Below are 25,041 nucleotides of genomic sequence, written 5' to 3' on the forward strand. Positions count from 1 at the left end.
ACATTATTAAATTGTGATTGGTGCGCAAAGTATGTGACATCACATTTTTAGACTAAGCCCAGCCCACTTTATCCATTGAGAAGAGCACAGAGGAGGAAAGAAAAGTATCTAAAGTGAAAGACAATTGAAAAGTGCTCCAACTTTGGCAGAAAACGTTGTGTTCACGTAAGATCCCATTGCTCATTACAAAACTGAGTGAGATTAAAAAAAAAGTCTTCAGGAGCTTTAAACAAAACGGTGCTGCCAGTCAGAAGTCGTTTCTTCAAACATTTCTCAAACTTTATACGTTTTTATTTTTTCTTTGATAAATATCTTGAATAATTAACTAAATATATTAATAGAAATGCCACCTATGGTCAGACAGCGGTCACTGAGATAAGCTACATGACCCAAGCACGCTTTTTTTCCCACTCTATTAACACTTTAACCTACCGTAGTTGCACGCCAATACGTCCTTGGTGGTAGAAATACGTGTTTTTTCGTTTATTACTGAGTTAAAAGTAATAAAACATAATAATAATACCGTGTTAGGACGTTAAATCTCCCCTGTCGTTTCATAAAAGCGCATCTGCTCCGCGAAACGTCGTAAAGTTGCTGAATGTGTTTCTAATATCACTCCTCTCATAACTGATATTCCCCACTGCAAGCCGCGGCACTTCCCATCTGGGAGAAGTCCCTCCGCCGCATGTAGAGCCGACTGAACGGCAGCAGAGCCTCAGTCAGTCTGCTGGCGTTCAGGGAGGCTGCAGCCACTTCTGCCTTGCTGTATTCTTCGCAGGTATCTCACTCATTTCCTCGCCAGAACAAGTCACCTGGATTTTAAAAAACAAAACTAAACAAAACACAAAGAAAAGAAAAGCAACAAATCTTTTTCGACGTGCACGCCACCCGATGTGAAAAAGACAGAGAGGGGAAAGGAGAGCAGATAAAACAGAAGAGAAATGGGAGCGTTCAGAGTGCTGCTGGGGAGTTTACATTACATGGGACTCTACATGCAACTTAGTGTCTCCACAAGGCAAGCTGGACACGGCGAGATAGAGAACCACATCTCTGGGAACGGTAGGTGTGAGCTCCGCGTCACATTGCTCTCATTTATTTTCTTTTATGAGGGGACATCTGAAGGGGCTGTGGAGAGGACGGCATAGGTGATGCCATCTGCTCACATGCAGAGGAGGAATTAAACAAAGAGCGGCGCACAGGCTGAGAGCATGATGCTGATGATATGTCAACTAATGCAAATGTGTGCTTTCTTTGATTGTGCAAAGAGCTTGTGGGCTCTTGCTGTCAGGCATTAAATGAAAGAGTTTAGGTCTGGACAATGAATACATCCACCTGTCATCCAGTCACTGCATGTCTGTCCATCTTATCAGTGCTAACAAGGTTTGTAGTGTTATTTACATTTGGATGTTCAGACAGTGTGTGGAAGGCTTTCTAATGAGTGTATATGGATATAAGTGGTGGTGATGTATGCACTCATGACTGACAGGATTTTGTTTTCTGTGAGAGCTGTTGCTCTCCACCAGTGCCTCTCATCCCCCTCTCTCCTGATCAGTGGGTGATTCATCCAGATGGACCAGAGGTGATGTCAGCTGATAGATGGAAGTTCATATCCTCTTTTAGTATACCCATAAAATCTATAATGAACATCCTCCCTTTAGATTTGCCTTTTTCTCTCTCCCACCAGCAGCTTCCCTAAATGGCCTCCAGTGTTTACACTTTGTTACGTCATACACAACTGACACACACACACACACACACACACACACACACCGAGTGTCACCGTTTGTTTCAATAACTCTGGCTCGTCCTGGCAATCTCCAGTCTCCACAGGTGTCACGCTGCCAGCTTGGCAGATGTGCCGGCAGCACGATGTCTGTGTGGGTTGAAAAATAAAGTGAGGAGGAGGAGAATGAGCGGGTGTGCTGGCCAGAAAGTCTGAATGCCCCAATGCCCTTGAGGCACCAAGTCTCACAGTAGATCTGTTACCAACTTTTCTTACTTCTGTAAATGTGCTCTATCATAAGATGCTTTCCCAGCAGCCCGGTCAACCTCAAGCAGCCATGACTCAGTGTGCATCCCACACACTGAGCTGCACTGTGCAAAATTTGCATCTAAGAATACACATCAAATCTCAAAGCCTGGTTACAACACAGATGAGAGTCCTGTTCACTTTAATTGAGACGCTGATTTGCACACATAAAATTACCTCGTCAGGTATCAGGCATGTTCGCACCCACGTAAAGTGATTAGTTGAAACTTGAGAGGAGTGGTATCATACAGCGAAAGCACATCTCAGAAACTCTAGATCTTTTAGACAATAACAGAAAGAAAAAACTTAAAGGAATAGTTTACAACATTTTGGAAAATACATTTGCTTTCTTGCTGAGATTTTGAGCCAGGACACAGTTAGTTCAGGAAAGCATTAAGGCTGGAGGCAAAGGCTAAATGCCTGACTCTGTCCAAATGTGAAAAAAAAATCTTCCTCTTCTAATGTTCACTAATTAAACATATTATATCTTCTTTGTTCAATTTGTACAATCACATAAGTGGAAAAACTACATGTTGCGGTTATAAGGGAACTATTTCTTCTTCTTCTTCTGGCATATATCCTTAGACCTTCAGCTCCGTTGAGGCAAGCCAGTCCAGTGTTTCATCATCCAGGTCAATTAGACCACGATCGCCATTTGTTGGCTGGTGTTTGGGGCAGCTGGAAACTATTTCTTGAATGCTCCCAGTAGGGATGTTCTGATCAAACCTTTTTTTGACCCGATCTGAGCCCATAATGGATATCTCTTGATACCGAGTCCGATCAGATGTAAATGCTGTTTAATTATGTATGTAACACATTAGAATAACAGTGTTGCCTGCTTCATTTGACACACCTTATTTTTCACAAGCTACTTACTATTCAAATACTGAAAGTCCCGATTCAAAACAGTAAAGCTGATAATCTGAATTTATTGATATGATGTTGGAGAGGAATGCCATAAAGTAAAGTGGTGCAGAGATGTTTTTGGAGGCTAGCATGAAAGTTAACACCGCCCTGGTTTCCTTAACAAAACCCAATGGGATTTTTCCACTGGGTTTTTCCACAGATACGAACACCACTTTTTTTTTAGCCTAAATCCAATTGGCAGAGGTAAAATTCGAACAAAAAGCCATAAATTAACTACGCTACGATTGCGTGACACCACAGTGAGGCTGTAAAACTGTTCGGTGGGTTGATGTTGTCTCATTTAGCCACTTGTTAGCGACCGCCTTTTTCAAGACACAATAGCTCCAAAATTCACGAGTGGGGTATTTATTGACATATTTTTGCTGTAGAACAAAACATGAAAGTGTCTTAAACGTGAGTCAACCACAGACCTAATTTTAGACATTTAATCTAAAATTCTATTCAAAAAACACATTAAGTTGTAGACGAGGGAACCAGAGGTGCCAAATTCTAACTCATTTCTAGGCTTTAGGACTCATTTCTGACCACTGTGTTAAGGAGAGCAGCTTTTCTGAAACACTGACAGGATGTGATGGTCAGTTTTTAATAGACACATGTGAGTGGCACTGACCTTCTCATCTAACTCTTGGCAAGTAAGCCAAACAACTGTATTTCTCAAAAGGTTATATGGATTACTATTCCTTTAACTCAAGCTCCACTTACTTGCTTTTCCCCCTGAACTTTCAACTGCATTTCATGGTTTTCAACAGTGGAAGGAGGTTTTTTTAGATTGTCATAACGTGACCTCAGTATGGAACTCTGGACACAGCTGGTCACATAGAGGCTTTCCCAGTTGATGCTCTGACCAGTTTTAGTCCAGTGATGTCTGTTTCCACTGTTCATTCAGTCTCTTGCCACCCTTGTTGTTTCATCCATGTAGCGTTCCTCGCAGTCGCAGCTGTCACATGTGATGTCATATACGAGTCCAATTGTTCTCTCTGGGGGGGTCCTGTCTGTAGGTTGAACCAGCAAAGATCTTAAAGTGTTGAAGGATTTGTCGTAAGTGCTGACTCTTTGTGAGCTGAAAACTGTGGTTAGACGTTCTGACAGCTGCAGCCACGTATGGGAGTCCCACTGGGCTGCTTCTGGCGGTTTCTGTTGATTTAGCAGTGTCCGTCCTGGTCTTAGGATTCTTATATGATATCTTCAATCATCCACTCTTTGCCACCCCCTTGTTATAAAGCATCACAGAGTTGCCAGGTTTGCACACGTGCTGTGTAAAGTACTGATGTCATGTTGAGGGATTTCTCTGTATCTTAAGTTTCAGACATTTAGTGTTTCTCCTTTTGTTGCCATTCAGAACAATATGAGTAATATCTGGTGGCAGGTTGGTGCATCTGTAACACAACACATCTGAATGATTTCAAACTGAGTAATGTGCTTGTGGGAAGAGATATTTTCTAACAGTGGGTGTGTGGGATTTTTATGGAAATGAGTGTGTGCAGATACACTTGTTTTTGTTTTGTCCTGAGGGTAGAATGAAAGAAAAGAGGAGGGCAGATTCATGTAGGGTAATTCCTAATTGAAATATGAAGTGGCCCTGCAATGTAGTAATTAGTAAATCGTAAGAACACAGTGCATAATACTGAAGTATAGAGTTATGTCTAATTGTATATTGTCGGCTGAGTTGCAGGTATGAGGATTTGCAAGGTGGGAGTGAGGAGATATTCAGGAATGAAGATGAGGAAAAATCCACCTGAACTCACTTTAAGACTTGTATATTTGCAGGATAAATTTTGACACTTTTTTTAAATGGACGTCTATGGTTATGAGGTGAACTCACAGTGTAGGCTACACCACGTTAAGTATTGTTAAATGAATGGCAAGAGAACGGGATCAACTGAGCATTTGCTTTTCTGAGATCATACTATAAGTTTGGCTTGTATTGGTGGTTTCCGTGCCCCGTGGGGGTCATAATTTATCATTCTTTGCCTTCACTGGCACTCCACCAGCTGGAACAGAGAACAGGGAGGGGGGAAAAAAGGAAGTAAGAGAAATGAAAGAAAAACAGTTTGGAAATCTGTGCTCGATTTTCATAATGTTCCGGTCTACATCTGCCTAGACGCTGCTTTAGTCATTGATACTTTTCAATTAACTGCTAATTAGGGCATGGTTATCCAGCGAGGCGATTATTCCAGCCAATCAATTGCCTTAATTAATCAGTGATGGGTAAATGAGCCGTTGGGCCAATAAGATGCTTAAGCTTTACAAAGAAAAAAGGCTGTAATCAGACAACAGGAGCAATGCTAACAGACATTTGGATAACCCTTTCTTGTTGACAGTTCCAGTCTAGCAATCTTGACATTTATCAACTTCCATCATGTGCTGAACGATGTGCATATTAATAAATTAAAGAGAAAGGTGCAGAGGAAAAGTATCGCTTTTCTTAAATATATAGATATATGATTGTGAATTCATCATTTTAAATATTTAGTTGGGTCAAAAATGAATCTTTTGTTTACAGTTGTGTAAGATGTTTAAAGTTAATTTACTAATTCTGACAAGCAGGGCTGGGCAATATTGCAAAAAATATTACGATAATTTTCCCCGTATTGATCGATATCGATACTTATCACAATAATTAATTTGATAATGCTGCGAGTTTGAAAAGGATCCTGATAATGTCTGACACCTTAAGAAACCAAATGATTTCCCAGCTTTCCACGGCACTCTTCGTAAAGCTGGGGCAGAGCAGTTTGAGAAAAGTATTTCCTGCCTGGGAGCTCGTACCTGCGGTCTAGCACTTACATTGCTTGAAACTGTCTTTCTCCACGGTGCTCATGGGCATCATGTGTTTGGCAGTTTGTATGACTCTGCATCTGTTATATCTCTGCTCCTTTTCTATCTCTTCTCATATGGGGTTACATCGGCAAAAAAGGACACTATTGATTGCTGTTTTGGTGCAACACTGCTCACAGCAGCAGAAGTGCTAGGCCATTGAGCAACACTTGTTGGTGGACTAACTGCAGTTTTGGCTCAGATTTTCATGCTTTCAGTGTAGTCGCTTGGATGCCACCTTTTCAGCACAAACTTTGCAGTGAAAAAGAGGCGTGTACAATGACGCGTATCCCCAACACTGCAGACTGACTGACAGCTGTCTGTTAATTTCTGCTGCACAACACGCTGTTTGGATCTATCTAGGCCTATCCATATTGAGTAAAAATGACTATAGGCGATAAACTATATATCGTTTATCGCCCAGCCCTTCTGAGAAGGCTGGTTAGCTAATAGTGTAATGACAACGGTAGCTGTGTGGAGCGTTTAGAGTCATATTTGCACTCTAGTGTGCACTGAGATATTTTGTAAAACAGACTTTTTTTAAGCAGAGGGGGACATATCTGTTTTTTTAAATATCTGTTTACATGTACACAGAGCCTGAGTCTCACTCCATGCAACCATGAAATATGCAGGTTGTGCAACTAACTGGCAACCATTTGTGCTTTGAGGAACGTTGGAGTTGTGACTTGAATAAAAAGGAAGAGGGGAGGGGATGTGCGACATGTAGTGGCTAATGATATCAATAGCACCTTTAAAACATATTTTTTGACCACTTTAGAATTTAATTTTTGGCTCTACTGGCTGGACTTAAAAAGATATTCGTGCCCGTGAGCCTTCTCTTAAGGCCAGCCGTATATCTTCACCCTGTTTTGACCTCCATCACCAGAGAAAGCAGCCCTACTCTGACTCCCATTATTAGATTGGATTTGAACCATTCTTTCCAATTTTCAATAGCTGAATCATTTACCATTCAGCAAAGACAGAATCTTTTATGGCTGCTGCATCACCTTGAAAGGGTTCAGGCATGGCTGCTCCTCTACACTACGACAGAGAAAATGCTGGATGGATGTTAGAGTATAAACCCAGGTCTGGCACAAATGCAGTCACAGCCTGCGGTGGTTAAGCCTCCTTTACAACCCTGTCTTTACCACCTTAAATGCCCTTTTCTAATGATGTTTGTGCTGTATAATAAATGCAGTGAGGGGAAAAATAGGTCTTCCAGTAAAAGCAAACTGGAGCACTGAGACAATGACATCACACTACTGTTAGACTATTAAAGATTTAACAGTGGCCAATGCAGTATCACTGGCAAACATTCAGCAGCAGCTTGTGGGGTTTACTCGAGTCTTCGCAGAATTAGACACCAAATGTCCCCGTCTGCTTCTCGACTCCCACTCACTCGCACTTCACTTCTGACGACGGTGTATTGACATGACAGTGGGGTTCCAGACATCGTCATAGCAGTGAGTATAGAACACAGGAGGCTGGTCCATGGAGGCAGAGGAGATGGCTCCCTCTTTTTTTTAAGAAAAAAAATAAATAAATAAAATAAAAAAGTGTAGCGTAAAAAAGATTTATTAAACCTCAGTATCATTTAAAAAATGATTTCCTCGGTTCTCTGGACAGAGGAGGATGGGCTCCTGCTGTCCTCTGCAGGGCAGGGATCTCTTAAATCATTTTAATGTACAAAAAAAACTTAAAATGATGCTCCAATGGAGGATGTCCTCCCTGACCAATCAATCACCAGAATACAATATAGACATCATCTTGGTTTGCTTATAATTTCAAATTTCATATTTAATCCTCCACCATTGTACTGTACGTGAGTGTGACGATTTGACAATAAAGCGATGGATTCATGCAGTGGCATCTTAGAAAAGAAATTATACCATGCAAATTGCAAACTACTTTTGAACACATCATGATTTTACTAAGGCCTTTTCAACAGAATGCAAATTTCCTTTCCTCATATTTACTCCCCTTTTTTTATTTAGCAGTAAATAGCTACCTGTATTAGCCAACGCAACAGTTAGCTTGTTGTGGCAACCCGGACGGATTGTTAAGCTTATGGTGAGAATGAATTTGGATCACAAATGTGATGTCACCCATTGGTTTGTGCTTTGAGTTCGGCATTTTGACTTTCAACATCTTGGATTTTTTTGGGCCAGAAGTGACCATATATGGATGAGAGGGAGGAGATAAACCTAACACTAGCTGCTAGCTTCGTTAGCACGGTGCTTGTAGCTGTGGTTAACCGAAACAATGCTTATGGTAATTTTTGCTTTATTGTGATACTTCAGGCTCTTTTACTCTCTCTCTGTCTTTGTGTCTGCCTGTCTGCTGCTGTCTGTAAACACAAAGGGACATACAGTAATAGAAGGAGGAAAGTGTCAGAACAAACAGGGAGGATGGCTGAGGGAGCCGAGGAGAGGGACAGGCTGACAGTTTTAATGCTTGTTGGCGCTCAGCGGTAGGTAGAGCCTATGTATTTAGGTCCTGACCTCAGTATATACTCCTCACTGAGAAGACAAGTGCTGGAGGGCAGCCTGGGATTAACAGCAGAGAGGAGAGAAATTATCACTGTAGCTGCACCGTACCTCTGCACAGTTGTCTTAGGAATTAAAAATCAATCTTGTACACATCTCCTGGCTTTGTCTGCATATCCTTTCACGAGCAAAGTGTACTCAAAGTAATAATCTGTGACATTTTCACATTAATCGGTGTTGATTTTGCTGCTCTACACCATTCACTGATGCAATTCAGCAGTGAATCAAATATATCTATGCCATGAAAGTGGTTAAATGTCAAGGATTGCCACATGACAGTGGGAATCATATAGGTTTTATTGAGGAAAAAAAAAAAGACCTTGATTCCACTGCAAAGAAAATGTGCTTTCACTATAAATAAAGTGTAATTTATCAAGAGCCACACAGGTGTTTGCACTTACTTAGATTAGACCCCTGCTGAGGTTGAATTTGGGTGGGCGATGCTTGTTTACATGGGGTCACCAAACTCAGTGTACCAATAAGAATGATAGATGTGTAAGTTGTCCTGCCCTAACAGGCGCAGCAGGAGAATGAGGTAGACGTCAATCAAACACAGTTTATACACACGCACAGTCCTGAGAGGTGCAGAGAGGTCTAATCAAGTGAAAGCACCTGTGTGGATGGACCATGGCTGAGTGTATGGTATTTGAAATACTCACCTACAGAAATTCACAAGCAGGTTGGTTAAGTGAAGACAACAAAAAATTGAGCAAACATTGAGAAATATTAAACTGCTAAATTTCATAGGGTTTTTGCGTTTTAAAATCTGTGTGTGTTTTTATCATTACATTTTTTGCCTTTTTTTTTTGTATAGAAGAGCAACGAGCTCAAGCACACAGTTATCTTAAAAGGCTTTGGCCAGAGACTTCCAGTGTCGCCGTGGCAACAGCTTGAAAACCTAGCTTGCTCAAAACCTCATTAAACTAGCTTCAAACTACAGAGCACAGGCAGAAAAAAATACCTGTAGGTCTCTACACCTAAACGATGACTAAAAGAAGAGGCCGACAAAAGAGGACGTTTGGGGAAGATAAATAACAAACGAAGTCTGTGTGTGAGATGCCAGATGACAGACAAAATGGTGGAGGCTACAATCCTGGCTGAAATACACAAGCTAAGATATGGAGGCGACTGAGAGCTACTATAATATGATATTTTTGGAAAGGACAACCTTTTTGGAGCAACAAACAATTATGGAGGAACGGCTTAGTGACATAGAGGCCAGAACTGCCAGGGTGGAAATTTCTGCATTGCAAAGACGCCAAACTATGTGCCAAGTGTGAAGACTCGGAATCACGGTCAAAACCAAGTGGCAACCCTCCGGGGCTGAGAGATGAAGCCATTGCAGGAGTGCCAAAAACTGTAGACCCCCATGTTAAAATGATAGCTTTGGTCTCTATACCTAATTTCCTCCCACTTTGATTAACGTGTGTGCAGTCTGTTGACCCCACCATGGCAACAACATTGGTTAGGTAATGTAACCATGGCATAACCCCAATGTCTCTATAGGCAAAGTCAGATCTGCTCCTTGTTCCACCACAGCTCCACCCTCTTGTCCAAATATGGTCACCTCTGGCTCCACAAATCCAAGATGGTGGCAGCCAAAATGCTGAACTCGAGGATACCTACATTGAGAAAGTACATGGCTCGTTGAATGCAAAAGTGAAAGAAAACACAGCTCCCCCGAGAGCGATTATTTTCCACTTCCTTGACAACTGAGTAAAAGAACAAGTACTGCAATAAGCATGGAAGCAAGGCACAATCATGCTCCATGGACAAAATCTTACTCTACACGTGCAAACTGGTGTGGGCTGTAATTAAAATGCTTGAGATAAGATAATAATCCTTTATTAGTCTCACAGTGGGGAAATTTGCATTGTTTTGTCCGAGCAGTCTATTTTTGGAGTAGGGCACAGAAATAGCCAACATGCTGCAGACGCCGCGTGCCCAATCTCAAGGAGATGAGGATTCACATTCAAGAGGGCGAGACAGAGACGCTTCAGAAAACCCTGATACAAGGCAACTGGAGTGCTGTGATGGGGAGGAGTGAGAAGAGAGGGCTGCCAAAGATGACAGACATACACACTCTCGTCCAAGTGATTTCATCCAAAGAAACTGCATGGTGAGCATCGTAATAAGGATGCTAAACTGAATAAAACGCTTGGTGACAATGAATGCTTAATAGATTATGGATAATCTTCCTAACTATAGTCACTTAATAACAGCTAGTTCATACCTCATTAGTCTTTTGTCTGTTTTTGAACTGACGGAGGGTTTACATGAGCGGATAAACAGAGGCTTAGGCTACCCAAAAACTGACACACACTGTCTCTGTTCTTTTTCTTTTTTACATCGAAGTTCTTAATTCTTATGACTATACTAAGTTCAGTGTATCCTCATACAGTGGTTTGTATGATATCTTAGTGGTTAGGGTTTAAAAGCAGAGTGGGGGATGTGGCACAACTTCACCTACTTTCAAGGTGCATGGAGAGGAGATATCTAATGGCCAGGACACGTGGTGTCTTTTACCACCTGGAATACGCAAGGTAGAGCCCTGAGTGCTCCTCTTGTGCCTCGTCCATGCCAACTTTCAAGGGCGCGGAGGCAGGTCACGCCTCACATTGCTAAGCCACCATAACCAGCACCGTATCATAGCGTGCGTACTAGATATCCCAAGTCCAGAGCTGATCTTCATCCAGATGTTTTTAAGTGTGTAGGCCTAAAATGTTGTCCGTGGGACAGAAGTAAAGCTCTGGGTAGCCATTGACTTCCTCCATATTTATCATAGACTGATATTTACAGAAGAAAGGAAAGAAATCTGTTGGCTGTGATTAGTTATTCCTCATCACATGACAGGCCGCGTGTTGCTGTGTTCCAAAAGTTTAAGTTTGTTGCTCTCAAGGTGCAGCTGTCGTGCTATGTGGATTTGTTGTTCTTTATATTGCGTCACCTCACTTCAGCCTGCAGCACATAGGTCGTGATGATGATTATGTGGGTTATGTACGAATTATAACGCATTATTTTTCATAGGTTTGAACAGTTAATGAGAAAAGCCTGCCAAGTGTTGCAAAGCATCCTCAGTTTATTTGAAGGGCAGTGTTTTGGTTTCAGCCAAGAGGGAGTAAATGATACATGTTAGTTTTTCCAGTACCACAGCCCAGGAAACGATGACGATACCTTGGGCTCTAGTTTCCCAGTGTAGCGCAGGGTGGCGCAGGGTGGCGAACCACGCGCAGAGCTAGTTTCGAGCAGCGCAACCCGAGGCGCGCTCAGTTTGGTAGTTTGGCAGACCGAGGTGCGCTGAGATGGGTGTGGCGGCACCAACAGATCCAGCTTGGCGCAGTGACAGTTTCGTGCCAAAAGGCTTCGCCAAAGGTGCGCTAAAAACTCACCAGCTGAAACCAGGTCTACTGTCAGCGCAGGGGGAGCGCAGCCGGTGTAAGCCGAAGTTTGGCTGACAGGCAGGTTTCCAGAATATCAGACACATTAACAATGCAGTAAATACCCACAGGAACCACTATTCAATGCAACTATCTGCAATCAGCACATAAATGTATCTCTATATCGACTGTCCCGTCACATCTGATGTCAGATCAAAGGGGATTGGCACCGTTTGGCACGCGTAATGGAAACCCAACCTGATTTGATTAACAAAGTTGCAAACTAATGAGTTCACATCCCTCTCAGCCAACCACAAACAGTCACAGCATCAGATAGGGAGTATATATTCAGCATCTGTCATCTTAGAAAAGTCAAAAGAAAAGAAACAGTGAGACTGCGAGAGACAAAGAGAGAGTGCGCAACATTGATTTACAATTGTGGTGACCTCCTCCCAGGCTACCTTTGCATCATCAGCCCGTGGAGGTCTGCTCGCAGTTCCGTATATTCGGACACTGCGAGCTTGGACCTCCCGGACCAAAACATCACTTTCCTCCTGGGAGAAGTTTGGCCATCTGACGCTGCTGCTCTCTTCTGCCATGGCGAATTGAGTAAACTCTCAATTTAAGGGCAAGGAGAGGGGCTCATTTGATTGGTGTGATGAGTGTAAAACCCACTCCACGCCTTCTCTCCTTCCTCTTTACAACTTGTGCAGGTAGAAGGGATGGAGGTGGGAAAGAGGAGTAGCTGCGCCAGGCGCACGGTGTGCCAAACTTGCAAAATCCACCCGGCCACACCCAGTTGGCGACACACAGGTGTGCTGCGCCCCCGCCTCGCCCAGTCTGCAAAACTAGAGGCCTATGTCTCAATCAGGGGAAGAAATGATTCAATCAGCTGAAGCAACTACAGTTCTCAAGTGCTTAAATACAGGAAACTGGTCTAATTGAATACAAAAACTTAAACAGAGATTGTGTTAATCTGGTATTATATGTCTCCCATGGCAAGAAAAGAGGCCATAATCATCACTAAATCAGTACATTTACAGATAATATGAACTTTTTTGAGCAGGCTGTCCTCGTCCATCTCCATTGTATGGAGAAAAATTGGGCCATTGCACAAATGGAACAAAATTCCCCCGTTTTGTTGTGATTATTATATCTCTCAAACTACTGCTGAGGATATGCATTTTTATGTGTTGAAACATTTATAGAGCCACAGTGTTTTGTTTGACGCCCCACTGCGAGCACTGAAAATGAACATTTTTCAATTTTACACATTAGGCCTTTTTTTTTTCTCATCATTTCATTTGATAGGGACAATGCAGTTTAACATAATCCCAATTCAGAGTGTGAGACTGATGTGTAGCACAGAGAGTTTATAGCTACTGCTACAGCTGTGGCTGGAGGCATTACATTTTTTTGAGGTTGTCCATACACATGTATGTATGTCTCATTCTTCTGAATGTGATATCTCAGAGAGGTGTTGACGGAATTAAGGATGAACTGATTACATTTTGGTGGTCAAAGGTCAAGATCATTGTGACCTCACGAAACACGTTTTTGGCCATAGGGCACAAATTCATACACTAATTCTGACATTCTGAAAATTTCACACAAATGTAATTTAGTAAAATGAAGTGACAACACTGTATTTCCAAATGGCTAAAGGTCAACTTCACTGTGACATCATAGTGCTCTGCAACACACTATGACACTGGCCATTACTCAATGTCATATCTCAGGAACACAAGGGGAGACATTCTGTCAGATACCAAATTGATGACACTGATCTTGGTTGTTCAACTTTAAACACAGGTGGTAGAAAACATCAGTACAGCATAAAATCACAAAATTTTTGTGGGGCAATGTTGTATCATTACACAGTGCTGAGTATTGATTTAAATGATTAATATTACAAACACAAATTAAACTTGAGGTAACCTACTAGAATAATTAAATCAGTTGCTTTCAGTCCACTCGATACATTTTGCTCCTGCAAAGAAAAAAAAATGGTTGTGAGATGAACAGACTGAAAATGTATCTTATTAAATAAAACAGATATTGACGAAGTTTTCCTTTGGGGACATAATTTACAAAAAAAGGTAATAAATTGCAATAAATTTAATCGCTATACTCAGCATATCGCAACATATTTAAAATCGCATAATATCGTATCGTCACTTAAGTATTATGATAATATATCGTGGATCCTCACCATGAAACTGTGCTGATTGTATAGATCTTCTGTGCTGTTGGGTTGAAATGTGTATGAAGCATCCACATTTAGAATCCGTAGCTTCTTTGCAGCAACATTAATATTTGAAGCAATCTGGACAGACATGGATGTAAACTGCAACTTGACTGGTTGGCAGAGGCATACAAACACAAATTTAGATAAAACTGAGGCCTAGTCTCAGCCATGTATGTCTCAAGCCTAATGCACAATGTTGCATTCAAGATATTTCATGTATTTTGCTTGCAATGTTTGGAAAGTAAGCAAACCCATTCTGCTAAACTGAGATCTGAAAGCATGAAAGAGTTGACTGTTTTCCATTAACTCACCATGTATCACTGCAAACAAAAACAAAAAACAGCACTGGGTTTTTTAAGCTAATACTGAGTTGGATCTGCTTTTTTTGTACTTAATAGTCATCATCATTTCTTTTTTCCTTGCAGAAATACAAGGATTTAGTGACTCCCCAGAATTTAATTTTTATTAAGGTGAAACAGATACATTCTTACAGGGTTTGAAGCTCAGATGAGACATCCTATTCAACAGTGTAAGTGAATAATGAATTTACACAGAAATAATAGAACAATGTACAAGAATTAATAGAATATGCCCGCAGCATAAACTTCACTCCAGTCGTACCGTAGCTGCAGTGAATGAGGAAATAATATGAGTGGATGGCACTGACTGGCCACATCTGATACAACCAGCCGATTTATCTCTCTATAAAAAACAACAACAGCAGTTCAGGTACTCATTGCTTGACAATGTGGACTCAGACCTTCTGTGTCCTCCATCACTCTTGCCTCCTCCTTCCTTCCCTCGCCTGTCACCGCTCGCCGTGTTGTGTGTAAAATTACCTCTGAATCCTCTCCTCTTTCTTCCCCTTCGATCAGAACGCTCTCTTCAAAATCGGCACAAACAAGCTGCGGGGTCAGCCGGCAGTCAAGGACTCTCCCTCTGTCTTTCTCTATAAGTGCCTTCTGCTGCGCTCGTCCTTCACTCTCTCACAAAGCACTTCACTGTGTTGTGTGTGCGAGAGTGTGTGTGTGTGTGTGTGTGCAAGAGTGTGTGTGTGTGTGGAGAGACGTACTTTGGAGGAGAAATGATTGCGGGCAGCTTTGAGCATGGCGATCCAAAGCTACACTTTCTCTGAGGTGTCTCTCCGTGACTAAAACTCATCTCCGGGACTCATCATCTAACCCACTGTGTGTGTGTGTGTGTGTGTGTGTGTGTGGTTGTGCGTGTGTGTGTGTGCGCGCGCGTGTGCGTGCGTGCGTGCGTGCATGTGTGCGTGATGCTCTGCGGACTTTGTGTGAGAGATGATAAAGGCAGCTTTGAGACAGATGATCCAAACCGTCACTCTTGGTATTCCGTGTGTGTTTGTGTCTTTGCATGGGTGTTCATTGCGACTTGTGTGTATGTGCGTGTGTGTGTGCTTGAAGAGATGGAGGGGGAGAGAGTATTCCCTCTATTGCACTCAGCGTGATGATGTTGGGGGAAGTGCTTGGCTGCGAAGACTTGTTTGAAAGAGTGTTGCTTATCTTCCATTAGACACATTACTGCCAACGTTGCCATCAAAGTGGAAAGACACACACACACACACACACACACACACACACACACACACACATGCACACACACTCTCAGATTTAGACACACACACACACACACACACACACAAACACACACACACACACACACACACTTCTCCTGGGGAGGCACTTGGCAGGATTCATCTGTTGGCAGTCTCACTGAGGGAGGAAAGAGGAGGAGGAGGAGGAGGAGGAGGAAGAAGACAGGCGAAGAGGGGAACGTGATGTATCCATGGTCCAGGATCAGTCATTTGCAGCCTGAAAGAGCTCCTCAGCCTGCAGCAGGCCGCCACATAATTTAGTGAAGTACCATTGTTCCCTGGAGAGTATCTCCGGCAGTGTGACGTCACACAATGCTTCAGCTCCTCACAGTGAGTCTGAAAAATGTAAATGAATCATGAAACAAACCAAAAAAAGGAAAGTATTTGTCCATATTTGTTGCATTTTTAAGAATCAAGCAGACGCTGCAAAAAGCTGCCTTAGTGCCTTTAATCACATTTAATGCAGTAATGCAATTACAAGGCTGCCCAGCAGTCCATTGCAGTGACTTTATTATTCACATACTGCTGAGACTTATGAAAATAATCATCCAAGTCTATTGTGCACACAGTAACATACATATATCATAAGCCAGCATGTAATATCCATATTACAAAGCTGCACTGGAGGCCAGAAGATGTTGCTTATGGCTTTGTCCCTATTACTGCAACACATCTTCACACAAGCATGCTACTTGGAAAATTGCTTTGAAGTTCGCGTGTTTGCGTTTTTCACAATGCCTGGCACAATTTCCTGTCTTTTCCATCTTTGCATTGACTTTGTATGTAATCATGCCACACAAAACACGTGCTTTGCGTGTGGTGTAAACACAACATTAGAATTTCTCATTGTAACATGCGTAACTGATTGTAACTTATTTAGTTATTAAAACAACAGACAAATCAAGGTATTTCAACACATCAATGCGAAAATCCAATAATATTGTAAAGAAATGTTAACCTGATTCTGCCAGAGATAAACACTTAGTGTATACGTTTTTTATAGGCTAATTTTCCAGACAGATCCTCTTGACCATGTTATTTTGTTTGGTTGTGACCCTGTGTGTTCATTCATGACATGACATTTTAAAGTCTGCTCTTGTACACGTGATTTTTTAACCTCATACATCACTTTCATGGGTACGTACACCCCGCCTCTCTCGCGACCTACAAACTGTCTCTCGTGGACCTCACACTGTGACAGACGTATCCACCTATTCTGTATATGCAGTGATGTTATGGCCCCGTGACAGTCCTTTGAAATCAACCCATCACATAATCAGCAGGCGGCATCCCGTGACTTCAAGCATATGGGGGAAACTGACTTTGAAGATTGCTTTAATGTGTTTGCTTCTCACACTGCCTTTCATGTGGCTGACATGGAGGCAAACATTCACATTTTGATGATTTTCAGAAGCAATGTTTGAAGAATAGCATGGAGAGATTACATCATTTATAAAACTCAGTCAATCATACCCACTCAGGCCCACCAATGAGCCCAGCTCCACAGAATTCTTTTTCAAATTCTAGAGGAAATGTCAAAACTCCAAGGATATTGATTTGTCATGCTAAATTTTTGAAGAGTGTGTGGCCTAAAAAATGATGCAGGAGTAGACACTGAATATTTCTGTTTGAAATACTAGTGTAGCCCTAACAACATCACTGGTCTTAAATCTGTGGATATTAAACAAAAACTGATGAGTGAAAATGTCAAATAGTGCAGATTTTTTTTGTCTAACTTTAAAGCAATTAAATTGGAGGACACAATGTCAGGGTTAAACCGGTATTTTGCCAATATTACATTTTCCCTTAATTTAGCTTTAATATTAAATAACTTAAGTGTTAGTTGTAGGTAATTAAAACAAGTAAACAAAGATAGGTCACATTCAGGTTTTTAGATTTTTAGCCAAGTGATGATCTGGATATATGTTGTATGTTGTTCGGCTGTAAATGACACCAATTTGAAATGTTAAGAAAATATTTGGTGAGAGATTTGCCAAGCCCTCAAAAAAAGAACATCATCACATAAATGTGCTGACAAATTTGTATGTTTGTTTCATTTTTGAATCAGTGCTCAAATCACATCCGCAATCTTACTATGTCAGCCTTGGTGACATTTCTGTAATACTTCCAACATGGCATAAATGAATGCAGTCACATCATTGTCAAGGCCACAGTAGCACACTACACACAGAAAGATTAAATGCCTTGTTCTGACTTATTAACAGCACTGCGGTAGCTGCGACAGTCAGCTATCATCTCTTATGCACAAGGACAACAGCATCAGTTTGATAAACCTTCCGGAGATTCCCATCATGTCTATAAAAATGCTTTTCCCCTCACAGTGCAGGGCAAAAGAGTTAATTATTACCCACGCCAACTGCTTGGATGAAGTTATGAATATCTGTAAGGCTTTGCATACCAAATGTGAGCAAATAGGAATTCAATCAGAGACTCAACTTAATGTCTTGTGATTCTTGTGCAGAGTCAAAGAGGAGAATTTGCTAATAAATAACTGATCAAATTGATAAGCAAACCTATAAAAAGATTAACAAGTGAGAAATGAGGGAAAATAGCAAAATATGTTTTTAAAAACTATCACAGATACAGCATGTGAGAAGAGAGAAAACAATTCTCCTCCTCATTGCTGTTCTCCAACATCACTCTCTCTCTCACACCAGGCTCCAAATATCACAGTCACACATTGTGGCTCTTTCCATGAAGGTCCTTTTGTGTCTGAAAAAGGTTGCAAAATTCTGGGAATATTAAAAGTGGAATTTACAAGAATAAATTGAAACATGGGGTTTATTTGCTCGGGCACTAATTAACGTGTCCTATGCAGAAAGAAACAAACCTTTTACAATAATCACAAGCAGACATAATTGCAAACCCTTCTAATAGAAATTTGAAAATTCAACAGTTTAGTTAAGTTAAACATTAATTAAATGAGTTGACTCACTTAATATTGCATTGCACTTTCATTCAATAACAGCAGTGTAAAAGAAAAAAAACAATTTCTTATGACCCCCTTCCAAAAAAATAATTTTGCTCTTAGTCTTCCATTTCCAACCAAGGTGCTGTATGTAACATTCAGAGCATTAATAAAGCAGCAAACCACTATTTGCTATGTAAAGATATAGTGGAGTAATGGTGTCCTGAGCAGAGAATGAAGTTACCTCTATGTGTTGTAATCTAAGCTTCTCTGTGGTTTGTTGTGATAATGCAGTCCTTCTGTGTGTGCATGTTAGTGCATCTGTGTATCCCACTGGCTTGCTCATCGCTGCCGCTTTGCACTGCGCCCATACGGCAGTTACTGCTGATATAAGGACAGCGTCATTGGGAAAGTGTCGCACCAACAATCGGGGTTTTCCCCCTGGTTAGCAAATAAACATGTTCAGTATTGAGGTGGACGTGTCCCCTGCGTCAACCCCAAAATGTACATCTATGCCCAGGACGTAATAAAGTTGGTCTTTTTTTTTTCTAACTTGGAACTTGATCTAAACAGGACAAACGTACAAATGTATAAACATGCCCATTCCTTTGCATTTTATGCACCTGTGCCTTATGTTGGGACTTTAAACTGGTGGCTTTACTCTCTCTTGTGTAACTATTTCCTTTAAAGGCACCGTATGTAAGAATGTGGCCAAAACGGTTACTGCATTCAAATTCAAAATACTGCCGCGAGTCGTGTCCGCCCCCCCTCCCCTACAGATTCGAGGTTGCTGGACAGCGGCACGCTGGAGACTGATTTGTTTGCCCACGGGCGGCTGCCGTGGCAGGGCCGCGTCGCTGTGTCCTTGATCTTCGGTTTTCCAGCGGACCATTCGAGCAAGTCCAGTTTCTCTGCTGCTAACGCTGCTGCCGGGATACAGTGTAGGAGGAGCCGGCTGCTAATGCTATGTACCGGGACACCGCTAACTCTGCTGCCGGGATACAGCGTAGGAAAAAAAATCAGTCGGGTAGATGACCCACCTGCACATGGGCTACAATGTATGATCAAAAATGAATAACAGTTGAAAGTATTTGAAATGATGCTAGTTAGCCAACTTTGGCTAAAGCTTACCTGTCGAGGAGAAGAGTAGCCACTTCAACATCCAATTTCAAATTCTTCTCCACTTTCAACCACCGTTCAAAAGCATCTCCTATATACCCTCGCTTTGCCTCGAGTTTTGTCTTGGTGTTTTTGGGAATCATAACGAGGTCGTTTGGATTTAGTCGCACCGTCAGCCATTGTAGCTCAGTCGTAACTGTAACTGATGCTGAGACTCTACTGACTGCGTGACTGGTAGACGGCGGTGGGTGGCGCAACAGGCCAAAACACAAATTCAAAACATAAACATGATTTGCGGACCGTAAAAATGTTTTTTAAATGTGAATATTCTGGCTGTACTATTGTTGTCGGTGAGATCAGTATGTTATATTAACATTATTCCTTAGTCTCTGTGACATATTAGGAGGATTTTATGACTATTTGCTTTAGATAGCTCCTTTAACATAGCTCTGAAAAGCTGCTGGACGTGTTTGTACTATATTAGCAGAGAGTTTTTAGTTCCTTGAATATTCTTCCAAGGCTACAGAGCTCAATGTTTACTCTCTTAATGTGAAATGTCTGACACAGACGCTTCTGGTTTTGCCCAGTATCCTCATATGAAGGCACAGGGCGTCAAACTCCGCGTTCATTAGGTGCTGCTGCATACATAATACAGTGAGTAGAAACAAAACAAAGCAAGCAGCATGGTTTGCCAATTTTGTAGCCCTCCCTTGTGAAGCACACACAAATGCACGCACATAGACACAGCATGCTCAATTATGTGTGCTGCCCCCGGCCATTTTCAGACAGGGTTATCCATTACAACGTCTCTGCAGTGACCAGGCCTAATTACACCGCTGCGGAGAGCACTCTTTGCTACACAGTGGGTGTGTATATATACGGACACAGACGTGGTGTGTGTTTTTGTGTGTGATTGTAGCCTGTGAATGACTCTACATCCTCTGGTTGCTTCCGCAATTACCCAAACTGGAGCCAAACTAACTGGCATGCGCATGTGTAGTCGTTCAAAGTATTGTTTGGGGGTTCACACACTCACACACACACACACACTGACAGGCACACTCTGCTTGAATCCAATCATGCTCTATTCTTCCTTTAGACCGCTGCCAGTGATTCACATATTCTGTCTTTCATGTCCAACTAATAGGCTCTTGGACATCTTTGAGGCCCTGCATGGTATTTACAAAGGTCTGCTGAGTTGGACAGCTTGATTCCTGTGGGTTGTTTAGAATGAAACATGTAAACGCTCACATATACAAACATGCTAATACCCTTACACTCAGCTGGTGCAGTAGAACAGCATTAAAGTAAATGGTATTTTCTCAGTGTGGTTTGTGATGGTTGGTCGCACTGCAGATGACAGCTGTAGTCCAGATAGACACTGCATCTTGCTGGTTAGACTTATTTGTATTTAATGAGTGTCCTTCAGAATTATGCTTTAAGTTTTGCTCATTGTTAGGGCTGTAATTTATGTATTATTTATTTAATTTCATCACTCTATTTTTTTATTCCAAAATGTAATCAGTAAATTGTTTAATCCATGAAATGTGGAAAGAAATGGTCTGTCACTGGGTGTAAGGTGACATTGTCAAATTTCTCATTTTGTGGGATCAACTGCCTAAAACCAAAGATATTCACTTTACAAAGATTTAAAACATAAAGACAGTAAGAGCTTACATTTGAGAAGCGCGAACCACTTAATATTTTGTATTTTTCATTGATGAGCGACTTTTAAAATCGCTGATTAATCATTTGTCAATAGACTATTATTTCAGCTCTAACCACTGTAATCCAACAGCGCTAGCGCAATCACTGAAATGTGAATATGTCAATTTCTCAAATCCGAAGAAAAGAGAAACCTTCTTCTGTGTGTGCGTCTTTATGATTGATGTCTCCCTATGAATTAATGTCAGCTTAACTATGGTGTAAAATTAGTTATAGTTAAAGGAATAATTAAAGCTGGTGGTGGGTGTTATGTGTACACAAACTATGTCAAACATCCCACCATCTTGCTAGTGCCCAGATCTCCTTGCCTGTTTGCTAGCAAAACTCCACCGAAAAGTGCATTTCATGGATTTTCACTGGGTCTTGAGCTGTTGCTTGAGCTACATATTGTGCTTCATCATTCTTGATTGCTAGCCACCACCGCAGACATAAAGAGTATAAAAGCGGATTGAGAGAGAGAGAGAGCGAGAGAGAGAGACAGAGAGAGCCACCGCCCTTTCTCTCACAGACCAAAGTCTGTAAAACTAGACAGTGCTGATCAAATATAAACCAAGATTCTGTCACTGTGTTGCCCATATCTAACTAACTGTTTTTAGTGTACAAACAGCTGTAACATGAGAACAGGAAGTGGGCACCGTACTGTTTCCTGTTTTGTAAAAACGGAGGCTGAAAATACTGCGATCCAACAGTCCAAGCTTTTGTTAATGTGTTGTCGATTTCTTGCCTCAAATGTTGTAATAAACAAATTTTAACAACAACAACAGGCAACTTGCATTACATCATCCACCCGTGGGACCGTTCATGGGTCTGGTGTGGCACACTGCATTCTGGTAGTTGTAGGTTTCCTACATCTTTCAGCAAAAGCAAATGCCACAGCCCTTTACCTCTGTTTTGTTTGATCATATAACACCAGTTTCGAAAGTATTTGCATCTTTTCACTGCATAGACAGCCTCATTTTATTAAAAGAGCATCTGCCCAGCAGTGAAACACTTATTTAAAGGAATAATTTGACATTTTGAGAATTACACTTATTTGCAGTTTTGCAGAGAGATAGATGAGATGATCCATACCAATTCTGAGTCAGTGCGTTAAGTGGGCAGCTGGGTGTTGTTAGCCTAGCTTAGCATAAAGACAGGAAGAAAGGGAAAACAGCTAACCAGGACTCTTACCAAACCACAAAAATATAGATAAAAGTTTGTTTGCTTTTTCTTTTTTCTTTTTTTTTTACATTTGTAAGGTTTAGAGGTGGTAGTAAGTACTTTTGTGCACATTAGTATAAGCCAGGCTAGCTTTTTCCCTTGTTTCCAGCCTTTACGCTAAGCTAAACTAAGCTAGCTACCTCCTCCCGACAGTGATATCAATCTAAGGCCTGCAGCTAGAAACCAAAATAAGTGTTATTTCTTAAATGTTGCCCAAACTGTTTTCACTGTATGTGTCCAAATGAAGCAGATATGAAAAAAATTTTAATAAATCAAATATTTTTCCTACCAGGCCTCTGCAGGACACTGACAGTTGGCTGAACAGAGAGTGAGCAGCAAAGCACCTTAATGCAGAAGGGAGTCCCAGACATTTCATGGGTGAGACATGCTGAGGACAGAGAGGATGTGGATGAGGCCGCTCAGAGCTGTACTTAACTGTCCCCCGGGGTGGATTTCTGTCTGCATCTGGCTGTGCCGCTTAGAGAGGAACAGTTTGGCCAGAGAGGATGCAGCTCATAGATTGGAGCTACATAGCCCTAAACATGATCAGTGATGAGAGCATGCTGCGTATCCAGCTGAATTGCTACTAGAGGGATGCTTTAACCATGAAACTGCTCAGTGCTGAAGCTATAACTCCAGACAAGGGATTAGTGATGAGTATATGTTGCATATCAAATCACCTTTTGATTGGAGGGATGATTTACCCAGCAGTACATTTACACTCACATATTTCCTTCTTTCCTCTCCAAGGAGTTTTGGCTTCGCTTATTTTCACTGCAGTTCTACTGCAGTGGCCATTTTGCCTTCTTTCCAGTACATTTTCACTTACATGTTTTCAGGATCTCAAAATGGTGTAGGAGCAAACCAACAAGCATGTGAGAACTGGTTTAAATAAAAATGGCATTGTAGGCCATAGACTTAAACTTGACCTCCTGTTGCTGCACCAGCAACATCCTCCAACAGTCTCTGTAGTGTCTCGGCTTCAAAGCCCGCTGCTGTTCCTAGGGACTCGATGGGGACCCTAAAAAAAATCATGAGTGGAAAAAAAAACATGCATTTATACAATCACAACTCTAAACAAACCCCCAGATTAGCCAAACTAGCGAAAAAACCTAGGTAAACTTTTTCCCCAGACTGTCCATGTAAACATCCATTACAGTTAACAGACAACTTTGGTTGAGCTTTAAACTATATGTTTACTGTAGATGTATGTGCACAGTTTTCTTTTGCAGAGTGTTTACTTCCAGCATTTCAGGTGTGCCTACTTTCAACTTCAGATAGACTTTAAAGTTGAGCTAACCTTTCTAAGCTGTGGGCTTGTTTACAGTCTGATTCCACTGTTAATGTTTCTGGCCTTGTTTGACTCAGTTGTAGCGATCTCATCTTCTTTCAAGATTTCAGCAATCACTTTGAGGGCTGGGTATCAATACTGGGGTATTGATACTGTATTGATACTGTGCACAATACTGGGGTATTGATACCTTAAAGTTATTGACCAGAATAACCCGATACCAAGAATCGTTAAAACTTCTCTTGTCAACACTTCCTGCATTCAAATCTTTCTGTACCCAGATCAAGAAAAACATGACTGTTTGTATGGTTTTGCCAATAACCGTAAGTGGTCTTTGATTTAATGCGACATGTGATTGCCCCACTGCCACATCAGCTACAACCCATACAATCTGTGGTGTGGTGAAGTCAAGTGCTATGCATTTGACTAAGTTTAGCATAATGAGATGACTCCAATTGAGTGTTGGTGGCATTTTATGCAACTGAATGATTCCATTCACATGAACAAATCAAATAAAGTACACTTTTGGTATGGTTGGTTGGTATCACTTTAAGGGTACTGGTATTGTAATTTCTTAAACCATACCCAGCTGTAATTATAACCCATATAAACTACAACCACAACTACCAGAATTAACCTTTTCGTGCGCATTAAAAACACAACTAATTTACTTTAAGTGCATTATCACATGACATTATCACTTACCTGCTTGTTGCAGAGCTTTTTACTGTATTAGTCTTCATCAGCAGATAGTGTTTGCTCAGTTGTCATTTAACTATAGGTGCCATCTAATATTCTGAACACCTCTATGACTTCTTGTCCATGTTCTTTAAAGGAAAGCTTTACTGTACACTGAAGAAGACTGTGTTGTTTGGTCAAAAGCAGCATTTCCCACCGAATTACAATCAATCATTGTCAATTAGCTGACAATGGGAGGGAGGTTTTGTAAGTGAATGAACGCATAGCAGGCGGAACTCTTATTTTTCTCCTTCAGCAGCAGGCTGTGGAGAACTGATCTGTCAATGCGATCAGAGCTGATCAGGTCAGATCAGTGGAAGAGAGGAGCAGCTGTTTGTGAATGAAAGCAAACTTTAGACCCAGCACACTAAAGGTTAAGTTTTACTTTCACTTTTTGATGCTGCTCCATCCGTGCCTTCTGTCGGTGGAGCAATTAATAACCAAACAGTCCAACGATGTTTTAATCAATGGGGGCCTGCC

General features: G+C 41.4%; 1 protein-coding gene across 1 annotated transcript in view; it reads left to right on the forward strand.

The window, feature by feature from the left end:
* Positions 1–717: 717 nt before the first annotated feature.
* vstm2la (V-set and transmembrane domain containing 2 like a) overlaps positions 718–25,041 on the forward strand; it is a 69,226-nt gene continuing 44,902 nt past the window's right edge. The window contains exon 1 of the mRNA XM_033627992.2: positions 718–1,059. Coding sequence (XP_033483883.1) covers positions 942–1,059 — 118 coding nt within the window. The 5' untranslated portion in view covers positions 718–941. The remainder of the gene's footprint in view (positions 1,060–25,041) is intronic.

The sequence above is a fragment of the Epinephelus lanceolatus genome, chromosome 8 (genome assembly GCF_041903045.1).
Source record: "Epinephelus lanceolatus isolate andai-2023 chromosome 8, ASM4190304v1, whole genome shotgun sequence".
NCBI classification, from domain to species: domain Eukaryota; kingdom Metazoa; phylum Chordata; class Actinopteri; order Perciformes; family Serranidae; genus Epinephelus; species Epinephelus lanceolatus.